Here is a 20,802-nt window from a genome sequence, read left to right as displayed (position 1 = left end):
GGACAGTAAAGTGTTCTTACTGATGGCAGTTAGATTTTTATTGTAACATTATAAAAATCATTATTTTTTCCAAATTGCCCAATCACATATTTTCATAAGACATACAGTTTGAAAATTAAAGCTTAAAGACTAGCATCGGAGCTTGTTTTCACTACATGGTGTAACAGTTCAATTCAAGATGACATTATTTATACATCTCTTTAAGTTACCGAACACCTTCCAATAAGATACATGTTAATGTGACTGGCATAAATGGAAACTCGTATAATTGAAGTGACCAGGCAGTTTTATTGTTATAGATTTATTTATCAACAACATTTATACCACAGCACTGGGAAGCACCTTCACCTATGTTAATGACATTCACACCTAGGAGCCATTTAACATAGTCAGTCCACCTACCTGTATGGTTTTGGGAGGTTGGAGGAAACTGGAGAACCCAGAGGAAACCCATATGGACACAGGGAGAAAATGCGAAATTGACAGACAGTAATCTGAGTTTAGGATGGAACTGGTAAGAGGAGCATATCGTACATTAGACAGCCAAAGAAGCCATTAAAACACAAAAAGCAGTAAGTTTCTTGTGCCACAACAGGAATGTAGTGTGCATTTTATAGTCACACAAATAGCTGGCAGGTTGCAAGCAATCCTCAGAAGCAGCGATTCAATGAATAATGGCAACACATAAAGCTTAATAAATATTGCAAGATGCTCTTCAAATAGTCTGGATGAGCTTCTGAGAGCAAACTCTTTCTTGATTCAGGCCAGAGGAATTCCATTCAGTGAAGAAATGCTGCTTGGCGCACGCACACGCACACACACACATACAAACACACACACGCACACAAAAGTATCCATTGGAAAGATGTACCTTGGAACTGCGCTGCTAAAAGTAAAGCTTCTTTAAAGGAATGATAATTATATTATATTTGGAAGGCTATAATCCTGGACCAATCCTTTGAGGTTTGTTGACATTAAGTGAAAAGGCAAAAAAAAAAAAAAAACAACCAAAAAACCCATCCCTGACAAAAAAGAGAGAATAAGAACTGGTTATTACGATTTACTCCAAGCAGCAGGCTCGCAGTCAGAATCCATCCATGGGTGAGTATTTAGACCACATCGATTGCATCCATGCAGATGTGCAGATGTGAACGTTGCACGTGATCTTGATCAAGTCAACTTAGCGCAAACAAACATCTGGAGCGAGTGATGGATATCGTGTTTGCGGAAAAGAAACACGCCAGTTACTCAGAGGGAACATCTTACTTTAGGAAATGAAATGAAAATGGTTAATAAACATCTCAATGACGTTGTGGAAAGCAAATTTCACACTCTGGAATATCAGTTCATGTGTCCTGAAACCTGACACAGTGATTACACTCAACATCTGGAAGACATTACACCTAAACTTTTACGAACATTTATCTGTAAATCACAGAGATTACTGAATTACAATAAAATGCACAACAGTACGGCATGCGGAAATATGCTGAAATGTGTTATGTATGATGTGAAATTCTCATCACTGTCCTATTAGGAGCTGGAGAAAATGGAGCGTTCACTTTGCCTGTTCATTTCTCTAGTGCACTGCCAGGAGGCTGTGAAAGCATTGTAGTCCACAGGTTTGACCAAGATTCTAATGACTTCAAGCCCACCAGTTTACATCTGGCTGCCAAAACGGCACATTTTGCTGTCAAATGAAGAGAGTGTGTGTGTGTGTGTGTGTGTGTGTGTGTGTGTGTGTGTGTGTGTGTGTGTGTGTGTGTGTGTGTGTGTGTGTGTGTGTGTGTGTGTGTGTGTGTGTGTGTGTGTGTGTGTGTGTGTGTGTGTGTGTGTGTGTGTGTGACTGAATGTGTGATGTAATTTCCGTAATCTGCTGGTTATCTCAAGAACCCAGAGACCCGTTACGTGATATCATATCAATATCACTTTTCGTAGTGGTGTTATTGCAGTTGAATTGAGTTGTAGTTCAACAATTCAACGATTGAACGATTCAACCTGGCATTATTTATATTTGTGTTGAAGTTACTGAATTTTAACTGAACACCAAGAAACATTAATGTGGCTGGCATTTACGTGACCTACCAGTTAGGCTTTATATCTGTAATAACTACCATACCAAAGCACTGATCAATTCTGTTCGGTCAGAAGGTTTTCAACTCCATACTCTGCATAAAATAAAGTAGATTTTATTGGCATTCCTCCATATAGCTTGTATACATTGGAAATGTCGCTTCTTCAGGACCATGGTCCAAGACAGAACAGTACACAAGACTACATAAAGTGCAAATACAAAACAGTGTGAGAGGAGTGCAAGTCAATAACAATGAATACACAGGACAGAAATTCACAGAACATGGGTGCAAACCCATGAATTAACATTCCCATAGATGATGAAATTCAATACACATTTTTGGGGCAGTGTGAGTAAGTATTTGACCAGAGCTTCTTTAAAGGTGTCCCGATATAACAAAATTAACCCACACCTGTCAACAAGTATGTATGTGACCATGGACTAAATTAAAATATCTTTATGATTCCCAGTGCTAGTTAATGGAGAATGAGCTCCCCCTAGTGAGACCTGGTTCCTCTTAAAGTTTCTTCCTCGGCATTTCCATCTTTTCTTCCTGAGGATTTCCATAAATATGAAGTATAGTTTAAAAATAGTTAAAATACCTTCTAATCTATATGCAGATTACCCGTAAAAAGTTTAGAGACACTGATTGTTATTTTTTATTTTGTCTCCCCCCCACACATTTTAGAAGAATAATAAATTCATCAAAACTCTGGAGTAACACAAATGGAACTATGGGAATTATGTTGTGGTAAAAAACCCAAACTAAATAAAAATAATTTAATATTTTAGCATCTTCGAAGCAGACACCCTTTTTGCCTAGAATTTCCAGAAATGTATTCTAGGCATTTTCTTGAGCGATTTCTTGAGGAATTTCCAAGAGATTCTTTTTAAACAGTATTAAAGAAGTTCACACCTACGCTGGACACTTATTGGCTGCTTTTTGGAATATTTCGCTCTTAGTCGTCCGTTTAAAAAAAGAAAAATTGTAAATAAAATGTTAGTTTTCTAATGAAGGAAATGAATATGTTGGCACAATTATATTTTTTGTCTACAACACCAATTTCAAACATTTAATCATACACCATCAGATCAAAAGGTTTTTAAGATCATGAGAAACATTTCAGTCGAGTGTCCACAAACTTTTGACGGGTAGTGTAGATGTATATGTGTATAATGTGTACAGTTTCTGTTACTTATAAATGTTCATACTGCATATGGTCACTCTGGCGCTGCTCTTTCTCAGGTCTTTCTGTTGGAGTAAAATGATCTTGAGACAGTAAAGACCTCAAGAGTGAGCAGCCATGTTTAACTTGAACATGAAACATTGACATCCAGGGGACAACATGGAGAAAACAACAGTTATTTGCATTTCTAAAACAAATACCAGCACAATATGCAAATTAGTCTGCAGTTAAAAGAGAGTGCTCACAGACCTTTAAAGAGTGCTTACAGAATCTCAGAATATTATTGAAATGAAACATGGCCCCAACCAGAAAGTTGTCAATTGAAACAATGGAAAGGATTACAAAAAAATTACAAAAACAAGGAGGAAATCTGGCATGAAGTGTGACTAGGGTAACCATATGTCCTCTTTCTCCCAGACATGTTTTCTTTTTCAGACCTTAAGAAAGTGTCTGGCCGTGATTTTTTAATTTGAGAAATAGTCCTGGATTCAGCTTTAATTTCATTATTATGTGCTTATGGTCTAATACTGCATCATGTGTGTGCATATTTGTTTGAGGTATGTTTCACGAAGCCAGAATGTTCAGTGTTTAAACAAAAATTGTTTTGTGTCATATCTGTGACTTGTTTTTGCTATGAAGTAAAAAAGCTAGGTGAGCATCCTCTAAATGTGGTGACTCCATAATTTTTTTAATGGGTTGTATATATAGAAAAAAAACCTCTCTCTACTACTACTACTTCTACTACTATTAACACTACTACTACTACTACTACTACAACTACTACTAATACTATTAATACTCATACCACTACTGCTACTACTAATACTACTACTACTCCTACTACTACTACTACTAATAATAATAATAATAAAAATAAATGGTCTCGGCTAATTGGACAGCCCAGTGCAGTAACCTGTCAGAGGCCTGAAATTTATTCTGGTGCCCTGCCTAAAGCATTCTTTCATTCATTTTCAGTAAGTGTGTTATCCCAGTCAGGGTCATGGTGGATCTGGAGCCTGTCCCAGGAACATAATATGAGGTGAGATAGCAAAACCAAAGGAGATAACATGAGGGTCTCATTGATATTAGTCCAAAATCAATGTATTATTTCTTATTAGTAGTATTAATATATAGTATTAATAAGCCAACTTTCTTGTAAAACATTGATTAGTTGTTGTTGGTTTTTTTTGTATGAATGTCTACAGTTGACACTGTTCACATGTATCTCAATCATAAGTAAAGTTGTAGTTTTATGAAATCTCATTACTCTCAAAAGTGAAAAGGAAGCAAAATGCATTTAAAGATTTCATTCTGACTGCAGTGCATCACATTTTCCCAGCTGGCATCTGATTACAAACCGACTTAGTCTGTTTCACTATCCAACTATAGTTATTTCACACATAGCTATCCAACAACTTGATCAGAGTATGACATTCACTGCTTGAGGTAAACATGCAAGGTTTTAGACATATTTAAGCACACTAAGTGCATTTGTTAAACTGCCTTTATACTAAGCATTTGCAGGACGCCTGGTTAAATATAATTTATGCTTCTTAAAGTTAAGGTGTCAAAGTATGTCAAAGGCCAAACGAAAAGCAAACAAAAACCCTCAACACTGATGCTTGGATGCCAAAGTATATGAAAGATTACTTCCATTATTAATGTTTATACTCCTAATAATAGTGGTGTACATGTTAATATAAATAAATTATAAAGAGGAAAATTGCATATAGTTTTCTCTTTAACACAGGGAAAATACTGAAATCATTTTACATACTGATAGTACAATACAATTCAGAAAAAGAAAAAGCTTGCATAGGCTCTTATTTTATTGAAAATATTGGTTAGAGTTATCTGAATGGTTAAAGCTCATTGCTTGCAACAGGAAAAGAAAACATGTTCAGTTCCCACAACAAAAATACTGCTGCTCTGTGAAATGGTGACATCACTGTTATTTTGTGACCAAGAAAACAATTCAAACAGCTCACGCTATGTTTATGATCACTATTGAAAAAAGACATGAACAAAGCAGAATAAGAACAGTATTGCCTTTATTACCTTTCTTTGAGCAAGCTACACATGTAAAGTTTCTATCATCCTGTGTGTCAATAATTATATCTCTATGCTCTGTGTAGACGTGGAAGGATTTGACTTTAGGCGCTAGAATATGTTGTTAAACCCTGAGTTAAAAACCTGCAGAATCCTCCATGGTTATTATATTTTAGCCCTGCATTAGGAAACTCCCACATATAATTATGTAACGCTTTGGCACTCATATTAGTGGAAGTATGGCTGCACTGTGTTGGAGAAACAAATAATACCAAACAGCCACTATTTCTGCAAGTCTTTAAAGGAAAAACTCCACACTGAACGACTGCCGTCCAAGATTTTTGCTTCATAATAAAATGATCCATTCTTTCTTTCATCGACATGTTGGTCTGTTTTCCTGTCGACAGCAGTGCAGTGATATTTAACCTTTACTCAATCTCTACCGATCCAGCAGCGCTTTAGTTCTTTAGTCTCTCCAGCTCTCTCACCTCCTCATCTGTATACTCTGCTCAAACAGACCAGCTTCCAAAACTTCAACTTTCAGTCTAATACCACTTTCATCATCATCACGATCGCCATCTCGTAGACCTCTAACTAGCCGAGCCGAATCTCTGTCGCAGCCGTGTCTATATGGTAGCTGTCCAACATTCGCTGTCTCTATAATTTCTTTGTTGGATTTCCTCATTAATATGATGTTTATGTTGCTGGAAGATGGTGAATGAGAAAAGATACGCTTCCTCTTCTGTTTTCAAGTGTTCACATTGAACTCTGACCGTTATCCCCTATGTTTGAGATTGTTGAAATTGTTTCTGATATAACTTAGTTTCTTATATAACCGCAGTTGTAACTGTGGTACCAGACGTCAGCAACAACCAGCACCAAATACAACACCAACCAACAAATTGTTGCTCTGTGGTTAAAGGCTCTGCATACTGATCAGAAGGTCAGGGTTTCAAGAACCAGCACTGCCAAGTTACCACTGTTGGGCCCTGGGGAAAGGCTCTTAACTCTCAACTGCTTAATTGCAAGTTGCTCTGGATAAGAGTGTCTGCCAAATGCCATAAATGTAAACACATCAGAAATATTTAAATATAAACATATTTAATGTGTTTCCTTTAAACCCTCAACCTTTGATTTTATAGCTGGATTTAAATTTTCCTCACTTGTACATCACTGTATAATGAAATAAATGTAAAACATGTTGCGTACATTTGTATATGTACAAATGCATACATATTTCACCTGTATGTTATAACTCAGGGTGAAAATGAGTCCCTCATGTTTTTGCAACCACAAATACCCCCAAACACCCCCACCAAATAAAAAACAAAACATATTTCAAGTCAACTTGCACTCAAAAACAAGCTTTAAATCACCTCTGACTCACCGTGAGTAAGACAGGACAATGTGCAGCTGTGGCCTCCTGACATCTTGGCTCCTGAAGTGCCTGACAAACAACTGCAGGACCTAGACATGACGAATAATACCATGCACCAAGCAACCACCAGCACCCCCTGTCTTCACCACAGCAAACCTAATAACCAAAAGTCTAAATCCATTTTCAGCTGTGAATGGCCAGCATATAATTATCAGTATTATAAACAATGTTTAACATGCAGACTCTGGGGCATGAGTCACATGTTTATCGGGGAAAACATCAGGGACCAACCTTTGTGCTTATGAGCTAGAGTTAAGTGCAAAAGTATGTATATTGTTAGGACAAAATGGAGAAGACAAGGACATTTCGTTTATACCAACAAGTGCACTGATTTTATTATTAGGCCTACATGTAATAAAATTGTTAAATAATATATATGTTCAGATATTATTAATAATAATAAAAAAAAGTATGAATAAAAAGCATGTTCACCTCACACCTCCAGGGTTTAGGGTTCGATTCCCACCAGTGCCCTGTGTGTGCTGAGTTTGCATGTTCTCCCCGTGCTGTGGGGGTTTCCTCCAGGTACTCCGGCTTCCTCCCCCAGTCCAAAGACATGCATGGTAGGTTGATTGGCATGTCCAAAGTGTCTGCAGTGTATGAATGGGTGTGTGAATGTGTATGTGAGTGTGTCCTGCGAAGGATCGGAACCCAGTCCAGGGTGTACTCCGCCTTGTGCCGGATGTTCCCTGGGATAGGTTCCAGGTTCCCCGCGAGCCTGAAGGATAAGCAGTATAGAAAATGGATAGATGGATGGATCTCCTTTGGACAGCTCAAGGACACTTTACATTCCAAACTAATAAACACAAGAGAAGAACAAACAAAAGGGCAATGATATGAATATTTAATCTGTTAGGAGAAGCGCTTGAGTACTGAAGAAATAAATATATTTTAAGTTGTGATTTGAAATTTGAAAGAATGAGATGATATCTGGGAATAATAAGCTATGAAGTGATGAAATACTGAGTTCTCTTCAACATGCAATTCAGGGCTTCCATGCAGAAGGTGATTTTCCATCACTGAAAAATGAAGCCTGTGCTGGAAAGCTGAACATCTGGACTCAGAGCTGCTTGGAGCTGAAGTGCATGAAAAATCAAGCCAGTCATTTACCGTTTGCATTTTATAATGGAGAGAAAGCCACAGTTTACACTTGTTTACAATGAATCCCTGTGCACTTTCCCCACAGGATGGATTAGATACCAGTGCACTACTAATGCAGATGTTATTCACTGTACATGCATTTCACAGTCCAAGCTGAAGATCTGCTTAAGTAGGTCAGCTGATGTGTCTCTGCTGATTCACCCCCTCATAATGTGATCACTTCAGCAGATTGATCAACAACATGACTTTATTTGTGCCCGTAAATGACTGGCTGTTTTTATCCAGTAAGCCTTTTGTTTAGGCTGGCCTTGGAACAGGGTTGCCAGATTGGTGTTTTCAGCCGAATTTCAGTTTAAAAGCCTCTCTATTCTCAGTTGAGGAAGTGCAAGATCAAAACAGTACAGTGATTTCTATTCACTCAGAAATCTCTAACACATCAGATTCAGTCCATGAAGGTCTTGCTTATTAGCTTATGAGTTGAGTCATGTATGTTATCCCTGCTGAAAGATTCAGTTTGAATTAACCAGCTACCAGTAACCAAAACAGAGACCCAGCTGGTCATACTGGTAGACCATTATTACCATGTTACTTACACTATATGGCCAAAAGGTTGTGGACCCCTGGTCATAACACTCACATGAGCTTTTTAAACATCCCATTTGAGATTTAGTGCCTCTTTGCTGTACAGTTGTGGTGAGCAGAAAAGCATCACAGAATGCACAACATGTTGAACCTTGAGGTAGATGGGATACAGCAGAAGACCATGTCAGGTTCCACTTATATCAGCCAAGAACAGCCAAGTCTGATGAATCTCGATTTTTGCTGAGGCATGCAGCTGGAATGGTCAGAATTTGGCACCAACAGAATGAATCCATGGACCCCACCTGCCTTGTCAACAGTCCAGACTGGTGGAGGTGATGTAATGTTGTGGGGAATGTTTTTCTTGGCACATGTTGGGCTCATTAATACCAATAAATTATTGCTTGAATGCCACATCTTATATGAGTGTTGTTGTTGACAGTGTGTATACCTTCATGGCCACAGTGTACCCATATTCGAATGGCTAATTCCTGCATGTTAACACACCATGTCACAAAGTAAAAGTCGTCTCAAACTGGTTTCATGAACATGATGATGAGTGCAATGTTCTTCAGTGTTCTTCCAAGTCACCGGATCTGAACCCAACAGAACACCTTTGATATGTAGTAGAACGGGAGATTCGCAGCATGAAAGTGCACCTGAAAAATCTGGAGGAATTGCACAATTCAATCATGTCAACATGGACCAGACTATGAAAGGAATTTGTCCAGTATCTAGTGGAATCCAAGAATCGAGGCCGTTCTAAGAGCAAAGATAGTCCCTATCCAGTATTAATATAGTGTTTCTCATAAAGTGCTCAGTGAGTGTACAATTGTTCAATAACATGAATATTTCATCCTGGAAGTATGTATTGAATTTAATGTAGATCGAAGGTATAAGTATTTTAACATGTTAATTGGTTTAAAAACAATTAAATTAGACATAGATAGGTTGAAATAACTCAGCCGATGGTTCACAGTTCACAGACTCTCCTCATCCAATCCGAATGAGCTTGAGAAGATCTGCCAGGAAAAATGGGAGAAACTGCCCAAATCCAGTTGTGCAAAGCTTGTAGAGACTTCCCCAGGAAAACTCACAGCTGTAATTGATGCCAAAAGTTGCTTCTACAAAGTACTGAATAAATGGTTTAAATCACAACTGAGGAGAAGTTGGATCAAACGATCATCTGTTCAAAACATTATGCTTTATGCAAATATCTTTCAATATTTTTTTTTGTCTCATGATATAAATGTCAATATAAATGTACAGCGAATGTGAATTCTGAACTACCAGCCCTTGATTACATTACCCCACCCAGCTTAAGGTTCAGTATGGTAATATGTAACATTATGCTCTGTTTAACTCCAGCACCACCTGTCTTCACCACAAAAAAATCTCAATAATATTGACAAACAACAGAGATCTTCCAGAGAGATCTCAATGCCCATCTTGCTGTTAAAGTGAATGTAGGCAAATGGTCTGCTACTTTACACTACAGTCAAATGTATGTGGACACCTGACCAGCCGTACCCATATGTGCTTGTTGAACATCCCAGTCCAGATTGTAGATTTGTAGCTGTGGGGATTTGTGCTCATTCAGCCACCAGAGCATGTTGGGTGCGGAGGCCGGTCATGAAGTCAATGTTCCAAGCTCTTCAGCTGGATTGAAGTCAGGGCTCTGTGCAGAACACTCAAGTTCTCCCACTCCAACCTTTTCAAACTATGTCTACATGTACTTTGCGCATGAGGCATTGTCATGCTTGAACAGGTTTGGGCCTCTTAGTTCCAATGAAGGGAAATTGTAATGCTACAGCATCCAGAGACATTCTATACAATTGTGTGCTTCCAATTGTGTAGCAACAGTTTAGGGAAGACCCACATATGGGTGTGATGGTGTCCACATGCATTGCATTGGGCGATATGGCGATATGTTTGGGTATATATCTATGCAATAAAATGGCCTCATAGTTACAAACGTGTTGCATTGTGGATAATTGCATACAACACAGTGACATCAGTGAAAACAATGCATACATATCTGAACAGTTTTTGACCAAAAAAAAAAAAATAGACTTGCAAAAATACATTAGGAAGAAATGGCAGTAGTGGCTCAGTGGTTAAAGGCTCTGGGTTACTGATCAGAAGGTCAGGAGTTCAAGCCCTAGCACTGTCAAGCTACCATTGTTGGGCCCATCGGAAAGGCCCTTAATCCTCAATTGAATAAATGTAAGTTGCTCTGGATAAGGGTTCTGTCAAAATGCTGTAAATGAAGAAAGAGCTAAACACATGTTTTGTTATTATGGATCACTATGGCCAAAAAGTAGCCTACATTTAATCCGTTTACAATACACTGTGCAAAGGTGAAGGGGTGTGAACACATTTTGAACCCACTGTACATAATAAGAGAAAATCAAGCGGATTCCTAACCCAGGAGTAAGTTTCTCCAATCTGGCAACCCGCACCCCTCTAGCAGCGGACAGAGTGGGTGGGCGGGAGAGCGAGCGGTGGCGGGGAGGTTGAGGCGGGGGGCATAAAGAGACATTGGGAGAGAGAGAGAGCGGGAGAGAGAGAGAGAGAGAGAGAGAGAGAGAGAGAGAGGGCGTGACACTTCTGGAAAAGTCCAGCAGTGAAGAAATAAGGGTGGGGTGCATGTGGGTAAGGGGGGAGAGTGAGGAGGGATTCGTTCTCGCGTGCTGAATCACGTCGCCACCTCGCGGTATAAATAACGGGGCGCGCGCGCGGAGGGAAGCGGAGGACGCACGGATCCAGCTGTGCAACAGACGCTTCGGTAAGTGCGCGATATCTTCCCACACTGGAACTCTTCACCACACGGACAGAGCACAGTGTTTCATAATAATAATAATAATAATAATAATAATAATAATAATAATAATAATAATTTAAAAAACAAAAAACGTTAATGCGCATTAAGTTGCGCCTGAATGATTTGAGTTGGATCAATGATGATGATAATGATGATGATGATGATGGTAATAACAACACACAGTGAAACATTAAGAGATTGTCTTGAGCGCTTGTGTTTGCACATTAGATCCTTCTCTGTTGCAGCTGTGCATGAACAGAGTGGGTGGGAATGTTTATGTCCTCTGTTTTTGCAGAGCCAGATGCTCCAGTGTCCAGTAATTGCTTTCAAAATACGCTTCATAAGCAACATTAACACATTAATAGCGTACGGATTTAATTTTGGTTCAAATATGAAGGTTTTTAAAATGCTCTGATTTGTTGCATAAGCCACACAGAAATATATATATATATATATATATATATATATATATATATATATATATATATATATATATATATATATATATATATATATATATATATATATTATATATATATAAATACATATAAAAATACAACATAATACTACTACTTCCACCAATATTATTATTAGTAGTGGTAGTAATAGTATAATAAAATAGTACCAATACAAACATTTTCTTAACTCAAATCAAAGTAAAGGTGAATATTTCAATATGCAGTTAAAATGTTTTTTTTCCTGATACTTGCATGTCATCTTATTATAATACATGAAAAATACACTACAAGACATCACTAATCCCATGTATTGTAGTAATACCCAGAATGAAATGAAAGCAGATATTTATTTTTAAATCACAGGTTTAATCAACTAACCTTTTTTCTTTAACTCAGGCATTGTTGTGTAATTGTGTAACTGCACACACAGAAGGTTAAACAGCGTGTCTGCTCATTCGCCCTCCCCGAGGTGAACGTGTATTGATTTCTCAGTGCAGAGGGGAATTTGACTCTCAGTTCCAAACCATGAAGGGGTGGCAGGATAAATCAGGTTCATGTCATACTGCTCTCTCTCTCTCCCTCTCTGCAGCACAAGTCCAGGTTTTTCAGGACGCCTCCTATCCCTCCCAGCTAAGGCCAGGCCATCTGCTTCACTAAACTAAAAAATAAATAAATAACTAAATACGACCTGCCAGGGACATTTTTTTCTGTCTGTATTTGGAATTTGCTGGATAACATACGCAGCAGAATGAGGAGAGAAACGGCTTAGCCTGCACCCTGCCGTAGCAAGTGATACTTTCACAATATATTTTCAGGACAGCAGGATATCCATTTTGTTTGATAATAAGCACCACATTAATTAAAAAAAAAAAAAATACATTTAACACTTTTCTATTCCAGTATTTACATGAATCAACTCTTTGCTAACAAACAAACAGGTATTCGAAAAGACTATAGTATGAATATGATATAAATATTTTTTCACCAATATGATACCAGTTCTAAGAAAGTATAATTAGTGTAAACAAAACTATAGGCTGATATTTTACATAGGTTAAAAAATAAAAGCATAGAAGATTAATCATTATTTCCAGCTCCACCCATATGTCTCAATTGGCATACTTGGTGCCTGCGCAGGTAGGATAACCAAATCCAAATCCACTACAAATTATTTTAGGAATAGAATTAATGAAAAAATCTTGGCTCATGGAGTGCTTACTGTACCATAATACATCTTTATGACCACAGGATGATGTGGTTCATCATGTGGTATTTCTCCTTCCATCACAGCGACTTGACAATTACTAATACCTTTTTGACATGATTAACAGCTATTCGACAATGATTAATGTCTTACCTTTTATAAGTTTATAGTTATTTTTACTGTTATGGAACATTCAAAGTCAGTTCCTATTATCACTTAAATTAAAGCAGCTGTAAACAACTGTTCTGTCCACTTTTCTTGAAGTTAAGACAAAAAATGCTTTACTACGTTATAGAGAGAAACTGCATAATGTCCTCCATCATTACACTCTCCCATGTTGGAAAGTTTAAAGGAAAAGCTTTAACTGTGACTGTTACAAAGAACTGACACTGGAGACTCCTTCCATCCATGCTATTTATGTACTGCTTATCCTACACAGCGTTGCGGGGAGCCTGGAGCCTATCACAGGGAACTCGGGGCACAAAGCGGAGGACACCCTGGACGGGGTGCAATCGCACAATCATTCACACACTACAGAGAATTTAGAAATGGCAGCCTACAACACGTCTTTGGACTGAGGGAAGAAACTGTAATACCTGGAGGAAACCCCCAAAGCACAGGGAGAACATGCAAACTCCGTGCACACAGGACGGAGATGGGAATCGAACCCCCCAACTCTGGAGATGCGAGGCAAAGGTGCAAATCACTGAGCCCCCCAGATTCCTTCCAAAGAATGTTAAATAAAGCCTCTTTCCAGAAAGCTTTATTTACTGCATCAACAATTAGACCCTTTTGAATCTATTTATTATAAGACTAAGAAGATTAGTTGAAGCATCTGCAATACAAGTCCTGTGAATAATCTGTTACTATAGAAACCTATTCGAATAAGCACATTAATATAAACCTGTGATTTGTTTACAACCTATTTATATAAATTTTTATAAACTTGATTTGTTTATAACAGCCAGCGCTATCATCAGAGCTTATATTATTTTATTATATATTATAGAAAATGAATCAACACTTTCTGACCAGTCGAGACGTTAACAGCACTGTGATAGAAACCACGATAACATATCGTCGACTTGCACACTTCTAATGTCAGATGTGTGTGATTTGTTTTCTCAGCACTGGGGGTTCTGTATCGTTCACATTTCAGTAAGCAGTGAATGTGGAGAACTTGTGTGCTTCTTATATAACTGAGCTCCCTGCATTGATCTGGCAGAAGCTCAGAGGTTCTCTGTGCTCCGACGCAGCATGCAGGCATCCTCTCAGCATAATAGCACTGTCAGTGCACACCGAGTGTCTGACTAATGCTCGGTTGCTCATCAAGATGGATTGCGAATGGTGGCGCAGTTTTGGAAACGATTGTGGATGCCATCGAGAGTTAATACAATTAGAACAATAATTCACAGTGTACTCGCACGCCTACACTGAGATTAAAGACTGATCTTCTGTACTTATTTTCTGGCTGATTGTGAAGCAGCACATACAAACCCAACCCCTAATCTTTCAAATCCAATCCAGACAGGTCAGAGGTTACTTACCACTGGTGGCTGAAAATGCGTCTGAAAACAATACAAAGCAGGAGAGTTATTACAGTGCAGTGAAAAGGTATTCGCCCCCATCCTGAGAAACTAGGACTTACTCCTATGCTTTGGATCATTGTCTTGGTGCATAATCCAGTTGCACTTGAGTTTCAATTTACAGACTGAAGACCGGCCATTCTCCTTTAGGATTTTCCAGTAGAGCGCAGAATTCATGTTTCCCTCAATTATTGCAAGTTACCCAGGCCCTGAAGCAGCAAAGCATCCCCACACCATCACACTTCCACCACCATGCTTGACCGTAGCTACGATGTTCTTTTTGCGGAATTCAGTGTTTAGTTTATGCCAGATGTAACAGGACCACTGTCTTCCAAACAGTTCAACTTTCAACTCATCAATCCACAGAACATTCTCCCAAAAGGTTTGAGGATCATCAAGGTGTGTTTTGGCAAAATTCAGATGAGCCTTAATGTTCTTCTGGGTTAGCAGTGGTTTTCACCTCGCCGCTCTTCCATGAATGTCATTTTTGCCCAGTGTCTTTCTGATAGTGCAAACAGCTTTATCAAATAATATTATAGCTAGGTTGCTAGTACTGACACTTTATTAATTAGCTGAATAGCTAGCAGATTGGGTATTTAGCTAGAATTACTCTATAAAATTAAGCACTGAATAATATAAGGTATTAAATAAAGCTTGTTGGCTATCAGAATGAAGGGTTGTCACTAGCATTGCTTAACAGCTAGATACTATTACTTTATAAAGTGCTACATAAATAAAGGTTGTAAGTATAGCTAGCTAGCTATCAAACTGAAGGTTTGTCACTGGAGTGGCTAAACAGCTAGCTACTATAACTATAAAGTACTATATGAAATAAGGTGTTAAAAGAAGTTATCACTAGACTAGCTCAATATCTAGCTAGCTTCAATAACAGGCAGCTATCACTAACATATGAAATAATATGACTGCATATGAAAAATATTAAGGAAATTAAGGTAGTAAATAAGCTGGTGTTACACTGAGACACTTACTGCAGAAGCTACATGATCTACATAGCTTGCAATTTTCACACTGAAATTCTGAAGAGATTCTCAATAGTTTAATTTTAAGGATGCTGCAGCTAAGTTTCCTATGTCCATGATGTATACAGGGTTGATCTAGTGTCCGGTTTCACATGTCAGAGGAAGTCACGTTACATCTCTCTCCCCAACTTTAGTGTGTTTCCTGCATCTGAAAGCTGAACGCGCTGAAGATGAGGGCGTGTTGGTTTTTGCTGGGCCTTTCTCTCCTCTACATCTCTGCTGAGTGTCTGCTTTCCCCCTCCACAGACGACCTTAAAAGTGAGTATTACAGACGTCCTGTCGGTGCAGTTAAAATAGCGTTCCGTGTCAGCCGGTGCTTGATGGTAGCTGTGCGTCTACAGAGATCTCTCAGCTTGGAGAGAAATATGTGGATAAGGAGATTGAAAACGCCATTAATGGCGTAAAGAAGATGAAGACAGTGATGGAGAGGTCGGAGGAAGATCACAAGAAGTTCCTGTCATCGTTGGATGAAACCAAGAAGCAGAAAGAGGTTAGAGAAGATTTTCAGACTGATTAAATTTTTAATTTTTTTTTTTTAAATGTAACATTTTGGAAGTGTGCTAGACCTCCAGATTTCCCGTCTGTATTAGGACGCTCTGAAGGTCGCACAGGAGATGGAGGAGAAGCTGAACGAGGAGCAGTCAGTGTGTAACGAAACCACACAGGCCCTGTGGGAGGAGTGTAAGCCGTGCCTGAAGAACACATGCATTAAATATTACTCTCGCACCTGCAGCAGTGGCTCCGGCCTGGTGGGTCGACAGGTGAGATCTGAAATCATGCTGCATTCGTACATGTCAGATTGTGAACACCAACTCAATTCAGATGCTTGCCAGTAGCCACGCCCACAAAACAATTATATATGTTAGAAATAACATGATAAAAAAAAAATAAAAAAAACGCATGTGCAATTCCCTAAGTAGGAAAATTGCTTTTGGTCTCATATTTTCCTTTTTGTCTAGGGAGTGCACGTCTATATTCAGTACAAGTCTGGCTTAAACGCTGCGTTCACGCCATGTCGTAATTACAAGATTCCAACTTCTAAAATGCGTTCGTGTCCTCGTAGAACTCATAATTACAACTTGTAAACTAGGAATTTTCTGAGACGTCATGTGGCATGCGGAAACACTCAAATTGGCGGCAGCTTCAACAGTAAAATGTAGTTAAGTAGTTATCTTGTAATAATTCATATAATTGACTATTAATAATGTTTTAATAATGCGAGATTAATCTGAAAATAAACGAAAGACATGCAATGCAATTTAATGTCATTTTGCAGTCGTCAGCATCATCATCTCACACGGATTCATTTAATTCCGAGTCCGTGGACATGAACAGCTGCAAGTAGAATGTCCGGGTTGTCATCTAGTAATTACGGTAATTCCGACATGGCATGAATGCAGCGCAATCATTAATAATCATTATAATAACAAGCAATGTACTATGCATCATGAATAGAAGTAGTATAATGAGTAATATAAACCAGCAGTCAAACTGTATAATTAGAAATATTCAGTAATTAAAGCATTTTTGGAAACAAAAAGTAGATCTAATTGCTAAATAATATTTATGTATTAATAGTAACGATTTTATTATACATTCCCTCCAGGATTTCATGATTTTTGCGATCGCAGAAATGAACACAAAATCAAGCAAACGCCGTAATATTCGAAGGAGCTTGCAATGTTTACCACAGATTTCACACAGATTTTGGCCAAGATGCGTCATGTGACATCATCATAACATGCATTCAGCCAAAGCCGTCTTTAATTCACGTGCGTCAAACCTGAGTACAGCTAAAAGGCCGCATTTATGTGATTGGAAAAAAGAATAAAAAAAGCCGCAGCAAAATCAAACATTCTTGGCCACATCGACCACAAAAAAACCTCGAAATCCTGTACGGACTGATTATAACATCATTCTTGATTCTTAGAACTTTATCCAAATTGCAGACATCACAAGTCATGCAACACTTACTCTAAAGACCTTAAAGACTATGTCCATTAGACAAGCTACTTCCTGTTATCACTTACGTTATAACAGCTATAAAGAGTCCTTCCCTTATTTTTTCCCCCCACCTCCTTCTTGAAGTTAATTAGATAACAAAAATGAAGCTTGTCATATTACCAGAGAAACCAGAACGCACAAAGTCCTCTGTCCTGAAGACTTTCCTGTTGCAGGAAACTTACTGACTTTTACAAAGTGCTGATACTGGAGACTCCTTCCATAAATCCATAAAATAAACAAAGGTATATTGTATACAATAGAATAGAGTGGAACTCAAACCCATACTTTTGTGTGCTGCCCCGTCTCAGCTGGAGGAGTTCCTGAACCGGTCCTCGCCTTTCTCCATCTGGATTAACGGTCAAAACATAGACACTCTGGAGAAGGAAGACCAGCAGCAGAGGCGGCACTTCCAGGATCTGGAGAGGCGCTACACAGACGTGGCTGACGGCGTGGACAGCATCTTCGTGGACAGCATGAAAGTATTTGACCACATGCGCTCCCTGCACCAGCCCGGATGGTTCCACAGACCCTCCCCCATTTACAGGTCCCTCTTCCATGACCCACAGTTCCCTGACTTCCACAGCATGTTCCAGCCTATGAGGCAGATGACTCAAGACGTCTTCGGATCGATCGGGTTGTACATGGGTGGTGATTCGAACTTTCCCTCCGAAGGTAAACAAGCTGTAACGTTACAGTGTCAGTGTGAACGTATTACTCCTCTCTGTATAGCATTAAATATCTCTCGCCATGTAAGAAATGAAATGCAGTACAGCAACATTATACCATATTCATCATTCTGTCACACAAACATCACTAAGTTTATCAGTCCACTAAGGGTGTGTCCCAAACCATATTCACTATACAGGCTATTCAGGAATGTACTCCGTATTCTCCACTATGCACACATTGAAGAGGGTCTTGTTTTGGGCATTATTTATCATTTCCAGCGTTTACAGTCGTTTTTTTTTTTGGACAGACGGCAGCGTGAACGAAGACGTTATCATAACCAGGCCGTTTGGGAACGATAAAATGACCTGCAGGGAGATTCGCCGCAACTCCGCCGGCTGCATCAAACTCCGAGAGGAATGTGAGAAGTGCAAGGAGATCCAGCACATTGGTGAGCTCAGTATCAGGAGCACATTATAGTCAAGACATTACAAAAAACAAACAAACTCATACTAGATCTTGCAGATTGCTATTATAAAAGATTATAGTGTTTCATTCTTACTGTATTCTTTTTCTCACATGTATTTATTGCATTTTTGGCGGACGCCCTTGTCCAGAGCAACCTACATTTACCTCATTTATACAACTGAGGAGTTGAGGGTTAAGGGCCTTGCTCAAGGGCCCAACAGTGGTAGCTTGGCAGCGCTGGGGATTCATCTCCTGACCAGTAACCCAGAGCCTTTAACCACTGAGCTACTACTGCGGCATGCTATAGCATGTTACGCTGCCTTTCATATATAGAACGGGTCACATAAATGTAATAAATATACAAAAGTTTAATAAATGAAGTCAGAGTTTTTTAAATTGTGGGGAGGGTGTTTTTAACTGACCCCCTGGCAGCCCCGCCCCTTTTCTCATCTCACATAGCAATATTAATTTTCTCACTTGAAAGCTTGCGTTTGGTTAGCGTACACGCAGAATGTTTCAAATTCATTCAACGGAATAAAATATAGCAATGGGTGTTCCACTTAGCAATTATGAACCCTCTGTGGGAGTAATCATGAAATCAAAGTTTTTAAAATTCCATAACTAGTTATTTTAATTGTATTTGAACCTAAAAATCAATCATCAGTTCTATTTTCCAAACATTGCCCTTTATTATGGCTGGATAAAATACTTTAAAAGTAAACTTTTCCTTCTAGTCAGTGCAATTCGGTATCATCTTCCTTAGATGAGGCCGAAGAAACTGCAACATCTTTTTTTCCCGCCCAGTTGATTTCACTTCATTTTGCTTAAACAGCCAACAAAACATGCACTGTGAACTTCCTGCATCAGCATGCTTGTTTGACGATAAGCTCGGCGAGCCTTGCAGGCAAGTTTGTTTGTGGTTGCTGTATGAGCACTGATAACGAAGCATAAAGCAGACATACGATGTCCTCGTCTTACACTCGTTAGCTATCTACACTTCGGTGCGCTGGTTTTTAATCAGTGTGACAGGAAACCAACTCTTCTTTATCTAGCTACGCTGGTCAGCAGCAGCAAACAGTTTATTCTTTCAAAAGCAAGACTGTGACACGACACCAAGAAAACCATACAGTTTGTAGTGTACCATTTCGAATGAAAGTAAAACAGCCCTTGGTTCGTCACAGCTCTAATGCTGATGGCCCAGGTTCTACAAACCCAGCGTTAAGCATGGCTCTCTTGTGCAGATTGTTCTGGAAAGAAGCCTCTGGAAGGTCCGCTGAAGGAGGACCTGGAACAGGCTCTGGCATTGGCCGAGAGATTCACAAAGGAGTACAACAATCTCCTGAGGCGCTTTGAGGAGGAGATGTTCAACACCTCGAAGCTGCTGGACACGCTGAGGAATCAGTTCAGCTGGGTGTCCTCGCTCGCCAATCACACGACCAGTGACGACGGTATCTTCAAAATCCAAACAGTGAGTCCTGACTCAATGCCATCTTACTCATGTGCATTCAGACACGATGATCCAGTACTCTATATAATGCTGTATTCTGCTTTCATAAAAGATCATCTGTAAGGACACCGAGAACCCTGAGACGCCAGGTGACACCAATGTATCCGTCAAACTGTTTGACGAGCCAGAAATGAGCTTCACCGTGCCGGGAGAAATCCCCTGGACCGACCCGAAGTTTTCCGAGGTGGTGGCGCAGGAGGCTTTGGATCGCTACAAACACAACACTATGTGGGTATTGAAGAAATGGGTCCAGAATATCCCTCTTAGCTGTATCACGTTAAACCTTGCACTTATTACAAAATCATCTTTTTTCATTACAGAATTGTAAAGTAATCATGACGGAGCCCAGGTGGAACTTCCTGTCGGAGAATCCACCCCACAAACATCATCATGGAGAACAGTAAAAAGTTCTTTCTGCATTTATCTCTCAAAATACCAATAGCTGTTGTACTACTTAGCTGGATGTCCTCTATCTAGCATTACTCCTGCTGTATGATCCTGACCGAGGCATCAGAAGATCCTCAGGCACCTGTGTGAAAATAAAAGTGCTTCCAATCTCCCTGTAATAACCAACTGTACATTCGAAAATGGATAATAAAGTGTATAAATAAACCCAA

General features: G+C 39.2%; 1 protein-coding gene across 1 annotated transcript; it reads left to right on the top strand.

The window, feature by feature from the left end:
- Positions 1–11,058: 11,058 nt before the first annotated feature.
- Positions 11,059–20,802, top strand: clu (clusterin). Its single transcript, XM_017456534.3, has 9 exons — positions 11,059–11,216; positions 15,675–15,798; positions 15,882–16,030; positions 16,131–16,301; positions 17,853–18,216; positions 18,521–18,661; positions 19,920–20,146; positions 20,238–20,413; positions 20,506–20,802. The coding sequence occupies exons 2-9, from the start codon at positions 15,711–15,713 to the stop codon at positions 20,516–20,518; spliced, it is 1,329 nt and encodes a 442-aa protein (XP_017312023.1). The 5' UTR covers positions 11,059–11,216; positions 15,675–15,710; the 3' UTR covers positions 20,519–20,802.

The sequence above is a fragment of the Ictalurus punctatus genome, chromosome 25 (assembly GCF_001660625.3).
Source record: "Ictalurus punctatus breed USDA103 chromosome 25, Coco_2.0, whole genome shotgun sequence".
Lineage (NCBI taxonomy): Eukaryota > Metazoa > Chordata > Actinopteri > Siluriformes > Ictaluridae > Ictalurus > Ictalurus punctatus.
The sequence above is the reverse complement of the archived record's forward strand: the minus strand, read 5'-3'. Positions and strand labels throughout refer to the sequence as shown.

Coding starts and splice junctions, on each gene's coding strand:
- clu (XM_017456534.3), top strand. CDS start 15,711: ATGAGGGCGTGTTGGTTTTTGCTGGGCCTTTCTCTCCTCTACATCTCT. Junction 18,662..19,919: donor CAAGGAGATCCAGCACATTG/GTGAGCTCAGTA, acceptor TCTCTTGTGCAG/ATTGTTCTGGAAAGAAGCCT. Junction 20,147..20,237: donor GTATCTTCAAAATCCAAACA/GTGAGTCCTGAC, acceptor CTTTCATAAAAG/ATCATCTGTAAGGACACCGA.